Consider the following 18556-nt stretch of genomic DNA (forward strand, 5'->3'; position numbering starts at 1 on the left):
GCCAACACTGGACATAATATAAAAATGGAAGAATGGGAAAAACGTTGGAATAAGAAATTATGCTACACATACTCCTATGATTTAAAGGAAAATTGGTATAAGATGCAGTACCGGTGGTATATGACACCAGACAAATTAGCAAAATGTTACAAAAATGTATAACCGAATTGTTGGAAATGCAAAAATCATATAGGCACTTTTTATCATATGTGGTGGACTTGCAATGAAGCAAATAAGTTTTGGAGAAATATACATGAAATAATCCAAAAAATATTAAAATTAAAGTTTCCAATGAAACCAGGATATTTTCTATTAGGTATAACAGGTTCAACTTGTAATAACAATCAAGATAGACTATTTACATACTTTACTACAGCAGCCAGATTAGAATATGCAAAAAAATGGAAAATTAAAGAGACACCAAACATGGTAGATTGGATTACAAAAGTTACAGATTTTATGAATATGGATATTTTAACATTCCACCTAAAAATTATTAAGTTCACCCAATCAACAAAACGGACTGGACATATTTTAAAGACTATATAAATTCAGAGAATAATAAATCAGTCATTTGATAATCACAAACTGTGAAGAGAGATTAGGTAAAGAAGGAGAACATCAAGGATACATCCCAGGAAGAAGAGATCCGAAGTGAACAAATACACTTGTTTGTGTTATTCCTCATGTTTTCTTTATTTTTGTTTTTCTTTTGTCTTCCCTCCCCTCTTTCCCCTTTTTCTTTTCTTTATGCTTTTATTCCTACTATCCTGAAACTGAATTGTTCCACCACTTTCGATGTAAAAGAAAAACCAGCACTTATTAATATTTTTTGTGTCTTTTTTCTCCTTTTCTTTTATTTTATTCCCAATAAAAATGATTTTTTTTTAAAAAAAAGGACAGCATTACCTTCATACTGTTGAATCGGCTACACGTCATTTGAGTTAATTTGGTTCTTGGCAGTGTGTGTGGGGGGGGGCAAGATTCAGTGAGAAATGGTAACATGAAAATGTTTGCACATTGTATAAGTGAATTTCAGATCCATGTCTTGTCAACTTTTGCTCAAGAGCATTTAAAAAATCCTTCTTCTTGATTCCACATTTGGCATGGACACAGTATTTATACTGCAGGAATGCTGTGATGGTGCAGAACCTGCTGCTTCTTGGAAATAAGGGTAGACACTACATCTTTGCTTTCTACACTAGGAAAAAAGTCAACAAAGAAGTTCCATGCAGATTTGGTAAATAAAGATCTCATATGTTCAAAGCACTATATGCTGCCATATAGTTCAGATATCCATCCTCCAAGATCTTCTGCTCCATCTTAGGACAGAGATACAGATGTGTGCCCAAGTTAAATTACTATGCTCTACAGGACATACTCAGTATCCTTTTGCATAACAGTATCTCTAATGACTTCCACTGGAATATAGACTACAGCATCCGGCATTCATTGGCGGTCTCACATTCAAGTACTAACCAAGATAGACCCTGCTTAGCTTCCAAGATCAGAGGAAATCTGATGTCTTTAGGATATGATTTAGATCAGCATTTCTCAACCTGGGGGTTGGGACCCCTGGGGGGTTCACAATGGGGGTTTCAGAGGGGTCGCCAAAGACCATCAGAAAAGACATACAGTAGAGTCTCACTTATCCAACATTCACTTATCCAACATTCTGATTATCCAACATTCTGATTGCCTTTTAGTAGTCAATGTTTTTGTAGTCAATGTTTTCAATACATCATGATATTTTGGTGCTAATTTCGTAAATACAGTAATTACTACATAGCATTATTGCATATTGAACTACTTTTTCTGTCACATTTGTTGTATGACATGATGTTTTGGTGCTTAATTTGTAAAATCAAACCTAATTTGCTTTTCCTTATAGGCTTTTCCTTAATTCTTCCTTATTATCCAACATATTTGCTTATCCAACATTCTGCCGGCCCGTTTATGTTGGATAAGTGAGATTCTACTGTATTTAGAAACCCAAATCTCTCCAGTATTTTCTGTTGGTCATGGGGGTTCTGTGTGGGAAGTTTGGCCCAATTCTATCATTGGTGGGATTCAAGGGGCTCTTTGATTGTAGGTGAACTATAAATCCCAGCAATTACAACTCCTAAATGTCAAAGTCCACCAGTGTTCACATTTGGGCATATTGAGTATTTGTGGCAAGTTTGGTCTAGATCCATTTTTGTTTGCGTCCACTCTCTGGATGTAGGTGTACTACAACTCCAAAACTCAAGGTCAATACTCACTAAACCCTTCCAGTATTTTTGTTGTTCATGGGGATTCTATGTGCTAAGTTTGGTTCAATTCCATCGTTGGTGGAGTGCAGCAACTACAACTACCAAATGACCAAATCAATCCTCCTGCCCAACCCCACCAGTATTCAAATTTGGATGTATTGGGTACTTGTGCCAAATTTGGACCAGTGAATGAAAATACATCCTGCATATCAGATATTTACATTACGGTTCATAACAGTAGAAAAATGACAGTTATAATGTAGCAACAAAAATAATTTTATTGTTTGGGGTCACCACAACATGAGTAACTGTATTAAGGGTTCGTGGCATTAGGAAGGTTGAGAACAACTGATTTAGATGAAAGATCTGGCAAAACCACCTCTGGGTGTTCCTTGCCTAAGTAAACTCTATGACATTCATTGAGTCACCATAAGTTGGCAAGTGACATGAAGACACACACACATCACTAATTCCAGGAGAAGAATATTATGTATTATTTTTAAAATGAGCCTAGTTATTTGAGCAAAGGCATTTGAAAAGATAGTTTTCTGAAAAGCCCAGAAACATTCTTTTGACTCAGATAATTAAAACAATTACATCAGAAGCCCTGGGCTCTAGATCCAACATGTCACTTAGAAGAATCAATATGGAAAAGTGCACATATATTTCAAAAGTTGTCAGCAGTGAGCTGCAAGCATTCAAACCACATATGGGTTTATTAAATGTCTTACTTCAAAATCCAGTAAAACAAAATGAAATGTGTTTAGTTATGTTTTGCAGACTACATTCAAGAATTATGTAGGGATATATCAATACCAAATACCCTTTAAAAGAAGATATATTAGGGATCACAGCAACTTAGCAGTCATGTCTTATGATCTGGAATCACTTCTTTTTTTCTCCCAGATATATGGTAACTGTAGCTCCGAGAAGACTACAGTTCACTCTAGATGGTATTTGTTTCATCTTTTCCATTTGTCTGTTTAGTATTGTCCATCTGGATGCACGAAATGAAAGATGCCATTTTCGGACAAAACAATAGGCGACACGAAAGAGAAAGGTAATGTGCTTGCTTTCATTTTCCTTTCGTTTCAGGCCACGTAGCAGAGGGCTGCTTTGCTTTCCCATAACAGCAGATGTGTATCAATGGGTGTTAATAATAATATTAATATTAATAACAATAGTTACTCTGGGACCCTAAGTTGAGTCTCAGAGAGGTCTGCTTCCCCATGACAGCTGATGTGTGCCAATGGGAGTTAATAACATTAATATTAATAACAATAATTACTCTGGGACCCTAAGCTGGGTCTGAGAGAGGTCTGCTTCCCCATGACAGCTAATGCGTGCCAATAGGTGTTAATAATAATAATATTATTAATAACAATAGTATTCTGGGGAAGACCCAAACTTCTTAAAAGTTGGTGGGCTAAAAGGGGTCGAAATGTCTTCCCTGTGTGGTGACTTTCACCCCTCTAGCCCAAAAACTGAGCAGAGAGGGTGAGCCTCTGAAGCCCTCCCATTGCTGGAAATGGTCCGAAAATTTTCATTTTTTTCATAAGTCGAAAATTCTATTCATATAGGCATCTCATTTTCGGAAATGGGGACAAATACAAAACTGATACAAAACTAATGAAACTAAACAAAACAAACAGCGATTCCATACAAATGTTCACCACTACTTGTGATGTCTCATGGGCCTTGTAGTCCCGTTCCTAGTACTAGGAGGAGGAAAACATGGGTTTTCCACCGGTTCAGCTTGAATCGGAGCCTCTCCACCTGGAGGATGTTTGTCCTCAGGAAGTTAACCAAACAAGCCTTGGGCAGAATTCTCCCCCGTTTTCCCGAAAGGACAATTATAATAGAGATAGAGGAGTCAGGGAGGCTAATCGCCGGAGTCTCAGAATCGCTGCCAAACAACTAGCTGATTAGGTCTGCTTCCCTTGGGAAATTCTAAGGAGTCATGCATCTGGACAGAGTTGGGTTTCGCTTCTTGTTCTCCAGGGAAAGTGTTCTGTTGGCGGGAAAACAAGACCCTATATAGGGGTTTTGCCGCAAGGGGAACCTTGCGGAGTCAATTGTTCAGCTTGAGGAGAGAGATCGTGTGTGGACTTCATAACCCCAGTTCCTTGTTTCCCGGATCAAGTTTCCAACCTTGCCTTGTTTCACGGACTTCCTTGGACTTTATTCATGCTTCGTGTTTGCCTCGTTCAAGTCTTTGATCTAGCCAAGAATCAAGTTTATTTTCCAGCCTTGTTGTCAAGCTACATTGGACTTTAAAGACTCTGTCATTTCCCTACACTTTGCTTGGCAAAGTGTGTGTTTCGGTCAAATGGATTAAAACTTTGAACTCTAATATCTTATATTGGACAATACATTTCTGTACTATATTTGACCTCATCTGAAAGGTCTGCTTCTGAACTATATTCTTCACTTGTTTTTATTGACTTTATATATTTCTATAATAAAGATATTAGATAGATTCTGGCCTCTGTGTAAGGTTATTAGTGCTCTGCAGCATGGGTCCTGACAGTTTGACTCCGCCACCTTAAGCACCAAACAACCTAAGGCCAGAATGTCTACAGGAACCGGAGCGGAGGCTCAACCGGCCAGTTACACCATTTCCCAAGAAGAATTCAATAGAATCCGTGATACTCTCTGAACGCAGGAGGGTGAAATAATGGGCTTGAAGGAACGCGGAGTGCGTCTTCCTGCCCTAGCGCTACCAACCAAGTTTTCCGGAGAAGCTTCCAAATTTCATGTTTTCCGTCGCCAGTGTCAGGCGTACTTAGAAGCCCGCCAAGCCGAATTTGCCCAAGAGGATGTCAAAGTGGCGTGGATCTACAGTCTCCTAGATGGGCCTGCGGCCAATTGGGCGACGGCGCTGTTTGATGCGGGTTCCACGCACCTAAGCTCTGCGCAAAGTTTCCTGAACCACCTTAGAAAGACCTGGGGGATCGAAGACGACGAGGAGGCGGCCGGCCATAAACTCCGGCGTCTCTTCCAAGGGGACAGGCCGTTGTCCCGGTACATAGCCGAGTTCCGGGTGCTGGCTCAGAACACCGGCTGGAACGATATAGCCCTTAGAGGACAGTTTCGCGAGGGCCTCAACTTCGAGATGCAGGAAGAGATCTCTAAGGTGGATCCTCCAGGGACTCTTGAGAGACTCATCAGCCAGTGTCTACGTGCTGAAGCCCTGATAGCCAACAAAAAACAGTGGCTCCGAGGCCAGAGTGGGAGAGCCGGAGTGAAACCCCCCGCTTCTGCCAGTGTTCAGCCAGGTCCAGCATGGAGAGTTGCACCGCCAGCCCCAAACCCCATGGGTAGCGAGGAGGAGCCGATGCAGTTGGGCAATGTCCGCCCCAGACTGGATGTTGCCGAAAAGGCCCGCCGCCAATGTTTGAATTTGTGTTGGTACTGCGGGAATGGGGGCCACTTCGCCAGAGAATGTCCAGCCAAAAGGAAGCCCGCCGCCCGCCTGGCGGCGGCGTCCTCCGTGGAGCCGGAAACGGCCGAGGCGGCTGGAGCCAAGCCGGCGGGGGAAGCCAGCGACCGGGCGTAGAGAGGCTCGCCAACCCGGTCAAAAACCCCACTCAAGAGCCGCAAACCGGGGTCCTATTTCTCCTGGTGGTCACGCTGTGGTCAGTGAAAAAAGGACCTGTCATGATCCATGCCATGATAGATTCAGGGGCAACAAACAACTTCATCGATAGAGAGTATGCCGACTCTCTGGGATTACAATATCATGATTTCAAGAATGCCCGGGTGGTGCAAGCCATAGATGGCCGTCCCCTAAAGACAGGTCCAGTAAGCCAATGGACTGAACCCACCAGGATGTGGATAAGGGAACACATGGAAGAAATTTCCTTCTTCGTTACCGAGGTTCCCCACTTCCCTGTGATTTTGGGGATTCCATGGCTGACACTCCACGACCCAAACATCTCCTGGTCCAACAGAGAACTGCAGTTTGCCTCAAGATATTGCCAAAACCATTGTCTAGTAGCCAAGGTCTGTCATGCCACGGACGCTGAGCCCATCATCACCTTGCCCAAGAAATATTCGGACTTTTGGGATGTTTTCAATGAAAAAGAAGCCGAGAAACTACCCCCACATAGACCCTACGACTGTGCCATTGACTTGGTGGAGGGGCCCCCGATTCCGCGAGGACACCTCTACTCCCTGACTGAACCAGAGCAAGAAGCTCTCAGGGAGTTTATAGAGTCAAACCTTCGCAAGGGGTTCATCAGACCCTCTCAATCCTCAGCTGCTTCCCCAGTGATGTTTGTGAAGAAGAAGTCAGGGGACCTACGCTTGGTTGTGGACTATAGAGCATTGAACAATATCACGAAGCGGAATCGCTACCCCCTGCCTTTGATCTCAGACCTATTAGACCGGCTCCGAGGGGCCAAGGTTTACACCAAGCTGGATCTCCGGGGGGCTTACAATCTAGTTTGCATCAGAGAAGGGGACGAATGGAAAACCGCTTTCCAGACCAAATTCGGATTATTTGAGTCCCTAGTCATGAATTACGGATTATCCGGAGCTCCCGCAACATTACAGCATTTTGTCAACGATATCTTCCAGGATTATCTAGATCGGTTCTTGATCATATATTTGGATGATTTTTTGGTGTTTTCTAGATCACAATCGGAACACGAGCAACACGTCAGAATGGTGCTACAACGATTGCGGGATCATGGACTATATGCCAAGTTAGAAAAATGCGCCTTTGATCTGCAAGAAGTAGACTTCCTGGGATACCGCGTCTCGCCACTAGGGCTCTCCATGGACCCGGCAAAGGTTTCAGCAGTATAGGAATGGCGGGCGCCAACCAACAAGAAGAAAGTGCAGCGCTTCTTGGGGTTTGCAAACTACTACCGCAAATTCATCCCAGACTGTGCTCGCTGGTCGGACCCAATCACCAGCTGCATCCGTGGGAAACAGCCTTTCCGCTGGACGGAACAAGCAGAGAAAGGGTTCCACCAGCTAAAGCAGTTATTCACGACCCAGCCAATTCTACAGCACCCTGATCCTAAAACCCCTTTTGTTGTGCAAGCTGACGCCTCTGATGTGGCAATTGGGGCTATACTCATGCAACCAGTGGGAGAACATCTTCATCCTTGTGCCTATTACTCCCGTCAACTAACAGCCCCAGAGAGAAATTACACTATTTGGGAGAAAGAACTTTTGGCCATAAAGGCAGCTTTTGAAAATTGGAGACATTGGTTAGAAGGGGCCAAATTTCCCATTGAGGTTCATACTGATCATCGAAATTTGGAACACCTAAGGACCGCACAAAAGCTAAATCAAAGGCAGCAGCGCTGGGCTTTATTCCTTAAAAGTTTTGACTTCCAGATCCATTATGTGACCCCGGCTCAGACCAAGCAAGCAGATGCTCTATCACGGAAACCAGAGTATGCTGCAGGGCGCAGAGAGACCTCCGAATCTCGTTTGCTGCAGCCCAAAAACTTTGCCACGCTCACAGTGGGAAACACCAAATCCACTTCAATTGAACCAACTCCCTCTAACCCAGAACCCCTTTGCGCCCAAGAAATTAGAGCCAGTCAGCAGGCAGATGCCTGGGCTCAAGAACAGATTCGCCAAGGACTACGTTTCCCTTTCTCACTTAAGGATGGGCTACTATGCTACAGGAATCATGTTTACATCCCTCCAGGTCCAGGCAGAGAAAAGGCACTTCATCTGTGTCATGACTGCAAGCCAGCAAGGCATTTTGGACTTTTTAAAACCATGCACTTGATCCTACGAGATTTCTGGTGGCCCAAGATCCGCAAGGATGTGGAGAAATATGTCAATACCTGCCCGGTATGTCAGCGCTCCAAAACAAGAAGGGAGAAGCCGTCAGGGCTACTGCATCCCCTTCCTACTCCATCTCACCCATGGGAGATAATTTCCGCGGATTTTATCACTGACCTACCACCCTCCCTTGGATTTACCACGATACTAGTGGTGGTGGACCTTTTTACCAAGTTGGCCCATTTCATTCCCTGCGATGGTCTCCCCACGGCAAAAGAGACTGCAGATTTATTCCTCCAACATGTTTTCCGACTACACGGATTGCCCAAGAGTTTAGTCACTGACCGTGGATCTCAATTCACCTCTCGTATCTGGAAAGCACTACAAAAACTATTGGGCATAGACTCTCGTTTATCTTCAGCTCACCATCCCCAAACGGATGGGCAAACTGAGCGCACCAATGCCACTTTGGAACAATACCTTCGCTGTTATGTAAACTATCAACAGGACAATTGGGCTTCCCTATTACCTCTATCGGAGTTTGCTTACAACAATGGTGTCCAGGCTTCAACTAAAGAAACCCCGTTCTTTGCAAACTACGGCTTCCATCCGCGTTTCTTCCCTTCTGTCATTGAATCCTCAGAAGTCCCTGCAGCGGAGGACTGGCTGCAAGAATTCACAGCGGTACAACAACTCTTGCACCAACAACTGGATCAAGCCAAGGAGGACTATAAACGCCACGCTGACAGCCATCGCTAGCCGGGCCCTGAGATCAAGGTAGGAGATCGGGTTCTGTTGTCCACTCGCTTTTTGCCCTCCCACCGTCCTTGCCGGAAGTTAGATGCCCGTTTCATTGGTCCCTACCCAGTGGTGGCGCAACTTAACCCCGTGACTTTCAAACTCCAACTTCCACGCTCCATGCGCATTCATCCGGTGTTCCATCGTTCCCTGCTCCTTCCGGCGGATGGTGTACGCCCTGATGCGAGCCGGCCGGCCCCCGCTCCTGTTTTGGTGGACGGGGAGGAGGAATTCGAGGTTCAGGACATTTTGGATTCTCGCTTTCATCGCCGCCGCCTTCAGTATCTCATTGACTGGGTGGATTTTGGCCCCGAAGAACGCTCTTGGGAAGACGCTTCCACGGTCCATGCCCCCGATTTAGTTCGCCGCTTCCATCAGGCCTACCCTGCCAAGCCGCGGCCCCGCGACTCGAGGAGAGGGGCCATGTTGGAGAGGGGCCTTGAGGGGGGGATAGTGTGATGTCTCATGGGCCTTGTAGTCCCGTTCCTAGTACTATTGTGACAGACGAGGAGGAAAACATGGGTTTTCCACCGGTTCAGCTTGAATCGGAGCCTCTCCATCTGGAGGATGTTTGTCCTCAGGAAGTTAACCAAACAAGCCTTGGGCAGAATTCTCCCCCGTTTTCCCGAAAGGACAATTATAATAGAGATAGAGGAGTCAGGGAGGCTAATCGCCGGAGTCTCAGAATCGCTGCCAAACAACTAGCTGATTAGGTCTGCTTCCCTTGGGAAATTCTAAGGAGTCATGCATCTGGACAGAGTTGGGTTTCGCTTCTTGTTCTCCAGGGAAAGTGTTCTGTTGGCGGGAAAACAAGACCCTATATAGGGGTTTTGCCGCAAGGGGAACCTTGCGGAGTCAATTGTTCAGCTTGAGGAGAGAGATCGTGTGTGGACTTCGTAACCCCAGTTCCTTGTTTCCCGGATCAAGTTTCCAACCTTGCCTTGTTTCACGGACTTCCTTGGACTTTATTCATGCTTCGTGTTTGCCTCGTTCAAGTCTTTGATCTAGCCAAGAATCAAGTTTATTTTCCAGCCTTGCTGTCAAGCTACATTGGACTCTGTCATTTCCCCACACTTTGCTTGGCAAAGTGTGTGTTTCGGTCAAATGGATTAAAACTTTAAACTCTAATATCTTATATTGGACAATACATTTCTGGACTATATTTGACCTCATCTGAAAGGTCTGCTTCTGAACTATATTCTTCACTTGTTTTTATTGACTTTATATATTTCTATAATAAAGATATTAGATAGATTCTGGCCTCTGTGTAAGGTTATTGGTGCTCTGCAGCCTGGGTCCTGACACTACTCTAGATCAGTGGTTCTCAACCTGAGGTCCCCAGATGTTTTTGGCCTACAACTTCCAGAAATCCCAGCCAATTTTCCAGCTGTTAAGATTCCTGGAAGTTGAAGGCCAAAAACATCTGGGGACCCCAGGTTGAGAACACAGACGTGTGCTTTTCACCTTAAGAACGGACAAGCATCTCAAGTTCTAAGGATTACCTGGGAAGGAATCCCACCAGAGCATTGCAGCACATCAAAATACTTGGGAGTTACCCTGGATTGTGCTCTGACTTAGAAGAAGCACTGTTTGACTATCAAGCAAAAAGTGGGTGCTAGAAATAATATCATATGAAAGTTGACTGGCATAAGCTGGGAATCACAACCTGACACAGTGAAGACTTTGCTACTCTACTGCTGAATGTGCATGCCGAGTGTGAAACACATCTCACCACGTTAAAATAGTGGATGTGGCTCTTAATGAGACATGCCACATTTTCACAGGATGTCTATACCCCACACCACTGGAGAAATTATACTGTTAGCCGGTATTGCGTCACCTGACATCTGCCAGGAAGTAGCAGCCAATAATGAAAGGACCAAGGCAGTGACATCTCCAGCCCATTCCCTGTTCAGATAGCAGCCAGCATGCCAACACCTTAAATCAAGAAATACTTTCCTAAGATCTACAGAAATACTCACAGGAACACCTCAGCAAGTGAAAGTCCAAAAGTAGCCGGCTAAAACCCACAACCTCAAGCTGATATCAAATGAGAGACTCCCTCCTGGGCACAAAGAAGACTAGGGACTTGGAAGGCACTGAATAGACTGCGCTCTGACACCCCAAGATGCAGAACCAATCTGCAGTCCACAACGTGCAAGTGTGGAAAAGAGCAAAGACCACTTACTACAGTGCAATCTGAACCCTGCCACATGCACAATGGAGGATCTTCTTATAGCAAAACCAGAGGCACTCCAAGTGACCAGCTACTGGTCAAAAGACATTTAGTATTATGCCAAGTTTTTAAATACATTTCAACTGTACCCTCGCTTCACTTCTGACATGATAAATTAATCTTGGTTGCTTCATTTTCTGACCTAATAGTTCTATCCTGATTCCCATTCATTCTGTTTATAATACATTATCCAAAATGATCACAAACATTTTCTTTTCCAAGTAACAATATTTGCCCCTTCAAAAGCCAAATCCACCTTCGGAACGTCTTTTGTTCAGCTGCTCCCCTGATTTTCCTAAAATTTTTAAAAATTTGAATGTGAAGTGACTTCACTGTCTAGAGGTATTGAAGTCAGATCACTCCAACTCGTTTTGCAACTTGGCAATTTTCATTCTTTCCTCTTCGGGTGATGTTCCTTCCTTTTTGTGACACATATCATCATATATTCATTAGCTTTTTAGAGTTACATGTTGCTTGATGACAACTGGAGATTTTACATGTCTAGTTCATGGCTGAGATATTATTATAAGGAAAAGGAGAGAGAGACGACAACAGAAAGTTAGAGAAAAAGGTAAGAAGAGGAAGATGAGGCCAACATGGGATTAATTCTACGGATTAATGACAACTGCTTTGATGTTTTAAATTATCTCCAGTTGTTAGGTTAACTAATTTAATTTGCATTACATTATACACATAATATTCTGTTTCAGTGTACATTTTAAAGATTTATTGAAGCCACGTTCCTTGCCAACCCTGCTAAAAAAGATGAGATATACGTGAAATAAATACAATTAATTTGATGAAAGCTTCCACCTTTGGAGATATCCTAGTGGGCTTAGAAGACACAAAACAGAGTTGAGTCCACATGCAACAATACTGCACTTTATTGACTCCAACACTAGAGATGTTATTCCTCACTATGTTTCTTTGTGGAGGACGCAATTTTCCAATTCATAATTCTTCCTACTGAAATAACGTCTTCGACAAGTCATCTACAGTTATGACCATTAAGTGGTTTCGATAACATTTAGTAATTCTATTTTGGTATTTTTTTTTATAAATGTAAGAAAATGAAAGTGTTTAAGATGTCTTTTAAGAAGCATGAAGGATGCATGAGTTTGGGGATGAGGTCTTATTTTGTGTGGAATAGGACTTTTGGGTGCGTGTATGATCTGTCCTGTGTAATACATCATGTGTTGTTGTTTGAATGTTATGGTGAAAAATTTAATGAGTAGAAAGCTTAGACTAAAAATAGTGGATAATATGTAGAAATAGCAAGACTATATGTTTTAAGATAAGTTACTGACAATAATAATTCAATGTCAGAATGAACTGGTTGATTGACTAACGTAGATATGCATGTATACATCAAAATTATTGCTACCTGATTATATCTACTATGATTTATTGTTCTTTTATGTACCTTAACTATAATATACTGTTTACCCCCCCCCCCCCCAAAATAAGAAGCATGCAGCAGATTAACTTTTTGTATATCTGCAAATAACTCAAATGTTGTTTTTTATGCCAAAAATGTGCAACTTAATACACCAAGAAGCTACTTTGAGATAATTACATAGAAAATAAATAGCAGGATAGATTATTAGAAACAGTTTGTGATCTTCAATATGGGTCGAGGCAAATCATTCTTCTTCTAGAATTAGATGGTACTGGAAATGAGATACCATTTCCACTTGTCTTTGATTAAAACAGAAAACAATATGGTGCTGGAAATTTTATGATGCGTGATGAGGAAAAACTACAGCAAGCTAGTGGTAAAAGATACAGGTAAGATTCAGATATAAAATCATGATCTATAATGAAAATATAGATGGATATAACATTTTATGTATGCATAATAATAATAATAATAAAACTTTATTTATACCCCGCCACCATCTCCCCAATGGGGACTCGGGGCGGCTAACATGGGGCCATGCCCAGAGCAATACAACATAATAAAATATAAGAACAACATATCATAACACCATTTAAAATACAATAAATAATAATAAACAGAACATCAAGAAATCAAAAAAAAAACAAAAAAACAATAAATCAAGGGCAGGCCGCTTGAACACAAAGATAAAACCCGGAGTGAGAGGGACAGAGAAGTACTCCACTATGGGCAGGGACATTTGGAAGGGGTAATCTAGAGGATAGAAGTTCGGAGGGGAGTAATACGGGGATATATGACAGACATTACTCACCGAAAGCACAATGGAAGAGCCATGTTTTTAATTCTCTCCTAAAAGCTAACAGAGTGGGAGCTTGCCTTATTTCAGTGGGAAGTGAGTTCCACAATCGGGGGGCCACAGCAGAGAAGGCCCTCTCCCTTGTACTTACAAGGCGAGCCTGGGATATAGGCAATGGTGATAACAGGGCCTCTCCGGATGATCGCAAGGAACGGGCAGGTTTATGGAAGGAGATACGATCACGGAGGTAGGTGGGTCCCAAACCGTTCAGTGCTTTATAGATGATGGTCTGCACCTTGAATTGGGACCGGAAGATGCATAAACTGATATCTTTACTGTATGTAACTATCTGTGGAAAGTTTTCTAAAAGGAAAAATAAAAGCATATTTTGTAGCATAATTCAAAGACCAGGAGAAAAGATTTATGTTATAATCCTACGCTTGAGGTATACCACGTGGATAAGTATCACATTGGAAAAATATGGCTGCAACGCTAAATTACAGTGCAGTAGTGATATCTCAATGGCATAGTAATGTTGTTATACCAGTGTGTCACTTTAAATCAGTGTAAGTGGGGGGAGGAAGGGGTGAAGATGAGGTCAAAATAGGGGAATATTAGAGAAATGGCCAGCTTAATTCAGATCCTAAGCTCCCTCAGGCCTTCTCCTCCCTTAGAGTTACAAAATTTATGTCATATAATTAAATACATTTTATAGAAGCCACACTCAGCCTTCCTCTGTCTATTCCTGCTTTATTTTTAGCTAGTTCTTTCTTTTTAAGAAAAATTGAGGGAGTACATTTGTGGAAATATGTTTGTTATAATTATCATACAAGAATGATAACATAGAATATCAGTTCTATCAAGAATCCCCCTCCCCCATGTTTCCCCCATATTTTAGTGGGACTGGTTTCTTCATGTTACCATTGTGATTGATGAATGCAATAAAAGTATACCAAAACTATCCACTTTGATTTGACTTTCATCCAGTCCTACTTGATGGGTCAATTTTTCCTAAAGTGCTATGTCTCATAACATTCTTAAAGTTATGCTTTTGTGTTAGTTGTTAAAGCACATGCAATGGGATCATACAACAACACTATATTTTAACTTTGGCATGATGCAATAAAAGCCTTTATGCAGTTCTTGGCTAATGTGTCAGATGCCACCGTTGTCAGAAGCAAGTAATCCTTGAGTAGTGGCCATAGGATTCCACTTGAGTTCCACAAAAGCAAAAGGATGTGATTTCTACTTATTTCACACTATAATGATGACAACACGGTTCTGGCCCAGCTTACCTGTCTGAACATATCTTCCCCTATGAACCACTTCAAAGATTAAGTTCATCTGGGGAGGCCCTGCTCTCAATTCGGCCTGTTTCAGAAGCGCGGCTGGCGGAGACGAGAAACAGTGCCTCTCGGTGGTGACCCCTCAGCTGTGGAACTCCCTCCCTAGCGATATAAGATCGGCCCCCTCCCTCCTAGCCTTCAGAAGGAAAGTGAAGTCCTGGCTTTGGGATCAAGCCTTTGGCTAAGAATGTAATGCAATAAGAAATGTACAACTCATGCAATGACCATGGAATGACTTCAGACTATGACCTGTGGATGGCGTAATTTTTAATTAATTGTCAGAATTTTAATGCTATTGTATGAATTTTTTATTATTGTTTTATTTTATATGTATGCCCGATATGTGTATCTGTAAGTCACCTTGAGTCCCCTCTGGGGTGAGAAAGGCAGGGTACAAATGGGGGGTAAATAAATAAATAAATAAACACTGCAATTGATTAGGATGGAAGGCTAAGGGCATTCCACACCCAGATTCGTGACAGAGTGACTTTTGAGAAGCTCTCTGAAAGACAATATAAAAGCAATAGAGAGACAGAAACCAAAGTGCACCTCTGTTAACCGCATTTAGTGGTTCTCAACCTGTGGGTCTCCAGATGTTTTGGCCTTCAACTCCCAGAAATCTTAACAGCTGGTAAACAGGTTGGGATTTCTGGGAGTTGTAAGCCAAAACATTTGGGGACCCACAGGTTGAGACCCACTGAGCAAGATAAATATCCTTTCCATGACTGAATTAAATAGAAAAAAATTGTTCTCCCTCGAAGTATTAGGTAAAGCTTCCCATGCAGGCTGTCCCAAAGTTACAAACATCTGACTTATAAATGACTCATGTTTAAGAATAGGGTGAGACAACAGGAAGTGAAATAAATCTACCCCTTGGGAGGGAAATTCACTCCTGGGAATGTTATGATGGGGAAAAGGTGGCTCAACAGAAACTTTATCCCCAATCCTTGTTTCCACAATGAGCCAAATTTTTCAAATCCAATTACCACAGGAACAGAAAGTGAGGTGAAATCTTCTAAACTGGGGCACAGGCAGAAAAACATCACAGGGGTCCCTATGCAAATAGGGGCCCCTGGTGGCACAGTGTGTTAAAGTGCTGAGCTGCTGAACCTGTGGACCAAAAGGTCCCAGGTTCAAATCCCAGGAGCGGAATGAGTGCCTGCTGTTAGCCCCAGCTCCTGCCAACCTAGCAGTTCGAAAACATGCAAATGTGAGTAGATCAATAGGTACTGCTCCGGCGGGAAGGTAACGGCACTCCATGCAGTCATGCTGGCCACATGACCTTCGAGGTATCTATGGACAATGCCGGCTCTTTGGCTTAGAAATGGAGATGAGCACCAACCCCCAGAGTCGATCACAAAAATATGCAGAAAATATGCATAAAATGAACCAGTTTCCATTTCACATACTTGCTGTGCCATTATTAACCTCTACAAGCAATTTTGATCCCATGAAACTTAATCTATCACTGTGGAAACTGTAAAGCCAAGGATTATGGCCCATAAAGTTCTACCAGAATGCTATGCTGTGGTGAGCTTGGACAAATTGCACACTCTTGGTATCAGAAAACCCTGTGATAGGTTTGCCTTTAGAATCACCATAAGTGGAAAATGACTTGAAGGCAAGCAACAAGAGGGCGAAGGGAGACAGTGGTGGCATTTCTAGGAGATAAAGCTGTGCTTTGAATCCTTCCAACTAGTATTTCACATCTGGTCAAAACACTGCACAAAGAGGTTCTGGATGCCCTTTTTGCAATGTATGAAAACTAATATAAAACCACAAGAGAATTACAGCCAAACACACACATACACACACTTGTTAGTGGGCAGGATCAAGGGGCAGAGGTCCATTATTTCCCATTGCCTCAAAGAAACATCAATAATGCTGGAAAATGTTTTTTTCTGTTTGGAAAGAGGTTACTAGAAAATTGATAGTAGTCTAAAGTGGCACCAGAATGGCTCCATGTGCCTACAAAAAACGCACTGATAGATAAGATTGTTTCTTTCATAAGAGGTTTTTCCCCTTGCTTCTACAAACATAAGTGGGTCAACCCACCAGTACACATCAAGGGTTTTCTTACCTCAACTGAAACAAAACACGGCAAAAGTGTGTTATTCCTACGAGGCTGTGGTTTAGCATAGGATAGCATGTTCACCTGTGGGGAGGAAAAAAAAGGAAAATGCGTGATGTAAAATAGGCATTGAAAATGTTGATATTGCTTAAGCATTTAAAAATATACTCAATGAAGTAAATTTCCAAAGCCTTGTGCAAGACTAGGCAGGCAAATAAATTCAGACTTGTGCATAGCATTCACACCATCATAATGACTTCATGAATAAATGAAATCCATCTTTGTACATTTCTAGATTTCCCTTTCTAGCTGGCTACTTCAGGGTCCCTCTGCATAACAGAGCAAATGAGATATGGGATACAGCAGCTACTATCTATTTTTTTCCAGCAGCTACTACCTATATTTTTTTTTCAGCAGGGAATGAGGGGGGAAAGACCAAGGTAGAAGAGTTTAATCAAAATATTTGATTTCCCAGATGCATCAATTGAAATTTGCTTTTACTTTTGTTTTATCAAAATCTAGTGACAACCAAAAGATGTGTGGAACCTCACATAGGGTGAATTTACACTGTAGAATTAGTATAGTTTGATACCACTTTAACTGCCATAGTATTACTCAGAATAGCAGTTTTGCAGTATAAGACCAGAGATTTATAATCATATTCAATATAGATGTTAAAAATGCAAATCAATTATGGATCAAAATTGGGCATTTCTTTTCCATTCCAACTCTAAATCTTCTATTTCACACTTTTTTATGGATCATAAGGTAAAGGTAAAGGTTTTCTCTTGACAACAGCGAACAGCATACGCCTCCAAACGAAGCATTCCCCCAGGAAGGAAGAAGCCAGGACATGAAGTCTGCAAGGCCATTAATGCTAATCAAGGTGATTAACAACATTCACACCTGCCTCCAACAGACAAGAATTCTTTCTCCCACTCTGAAACTTCCACAGATGTTTAATACAAACCTTCCTTGCTTAGTTTTTTCCAGTATACCTCACAACCTCTGAGGATGCCTGCCATAGATGTGGGTGAAACGTCAGGAGAAAATACTTCTGGATTCTGGTCCTGCAGGCTGGGAAACACACAGCAACTCTCAATCAGAGAAGAGTCAGTAAGAATCTAACCCAGAGTCAGGTTGTCCTAAAGGTGGCTTGGATGTTTGCTTCTAGTTGCTCTGCAAGGCTAGGGCTGCCTGCTTTGAACCACAGTGTTCCCACAGTGGCAGATGCAACAGTGTTTGAGTAGCACATCTCACAGGTGTGGGTAGGTGGCCTGTGATTGTGTCTGAGGGTGTGTTCTCTGGAGTCTGGCTGAAATGGAGGGGAATTCAGCTGTGTCTCCTGGCAAAGGGCCAGAGAAGGGCTCTGGGCAAGTCTTCTGCTCCTTCAGGGAAGGCAGGCTCTGCAGGGTGGGCAGCGGAGTATCGAATGCATGAGAAGCTGAAGGTCAGTAGTAGGCACTTGAAATGCAGAGTCATGACTCGTGGAAAGTAGTTCTGCAAACATACCAGCAAAGAGAGAACCTATTACCCTGGTTGGAAAGGAAGTGGTTTTGGCAAATTGGAACTCTTGATTTAATTCAGTGTACTGGCAAAGTGCAGCAAGGTGCACAGCTAACCGGAGGGTTCATTGCATGAGCAAGGCTGCAGCTACACTGTAGAAGTAATACAGTTTGGCCCCGTTTGTAACTGGTATGGATTCATGGGAGTTGCAGTCTTGCAAGGTCTGTAGCCTTCTCTGCCCAAAAAAGGTGCTGGTGCAGCATCGAACTGCAGTTGCCATGATTCCATAGGATTGAAGCATGGCAGATAAATTGGGATAGTCTGCCATCCAAGTACTAAGGAGAGCTGACCCTGCCTAGGGTGCTTGTAGGGTATTTGGAAGTAATTCCTAAACAAACAGG

The 18556-nt window shown here is 42.6% G+C and overlaps 1 protein-coding gene across 1 annotated transcript in view; it reads right to left on the minus strand.

Annotated features, from left to right (window-relative positions):
* plppr5 (phospholipid phosphatase related 5) overlaps nt 1–17986 on the minus strand; it is a 182563-nt gene extending 164577 nt beyond the window's left edge. Inside the window, exons 1-2 of the mRNA XM_062977987.1 lie at nt 17620–17986; nt 16659–16733 (exon numbers count right to left, since the gene is read on the minus strand). Coding sequence (XP_062834057.1) covers nt 16659–16727 — 69 coding nt within the window. The 5' untranslated portion in view covers nt 16728–16733; nt 17620–17986. The remainder of the gene's footprint in view (nt 1–16658; nt 16734–17619) is intronic.
* Nucleotides 17987–18556: the final 570 nt, after the last annotated feature.

This window comes from Anolis carolinensis, chromosome 4 (genome assembly GCF_035594765.1).
Source record: "Anolis carolinensis isolate JA03-04 chromosome 4, rAnoCar3.1.pri, whole genome shotgun sequence".
Taxonomy (NCBI): domain Eukaryota; kingdom Metazoa; phylum Chordata; class Lepidosauria; order Squamata; family Dactyloidae; genus Anolis; species Anolis carolinensis.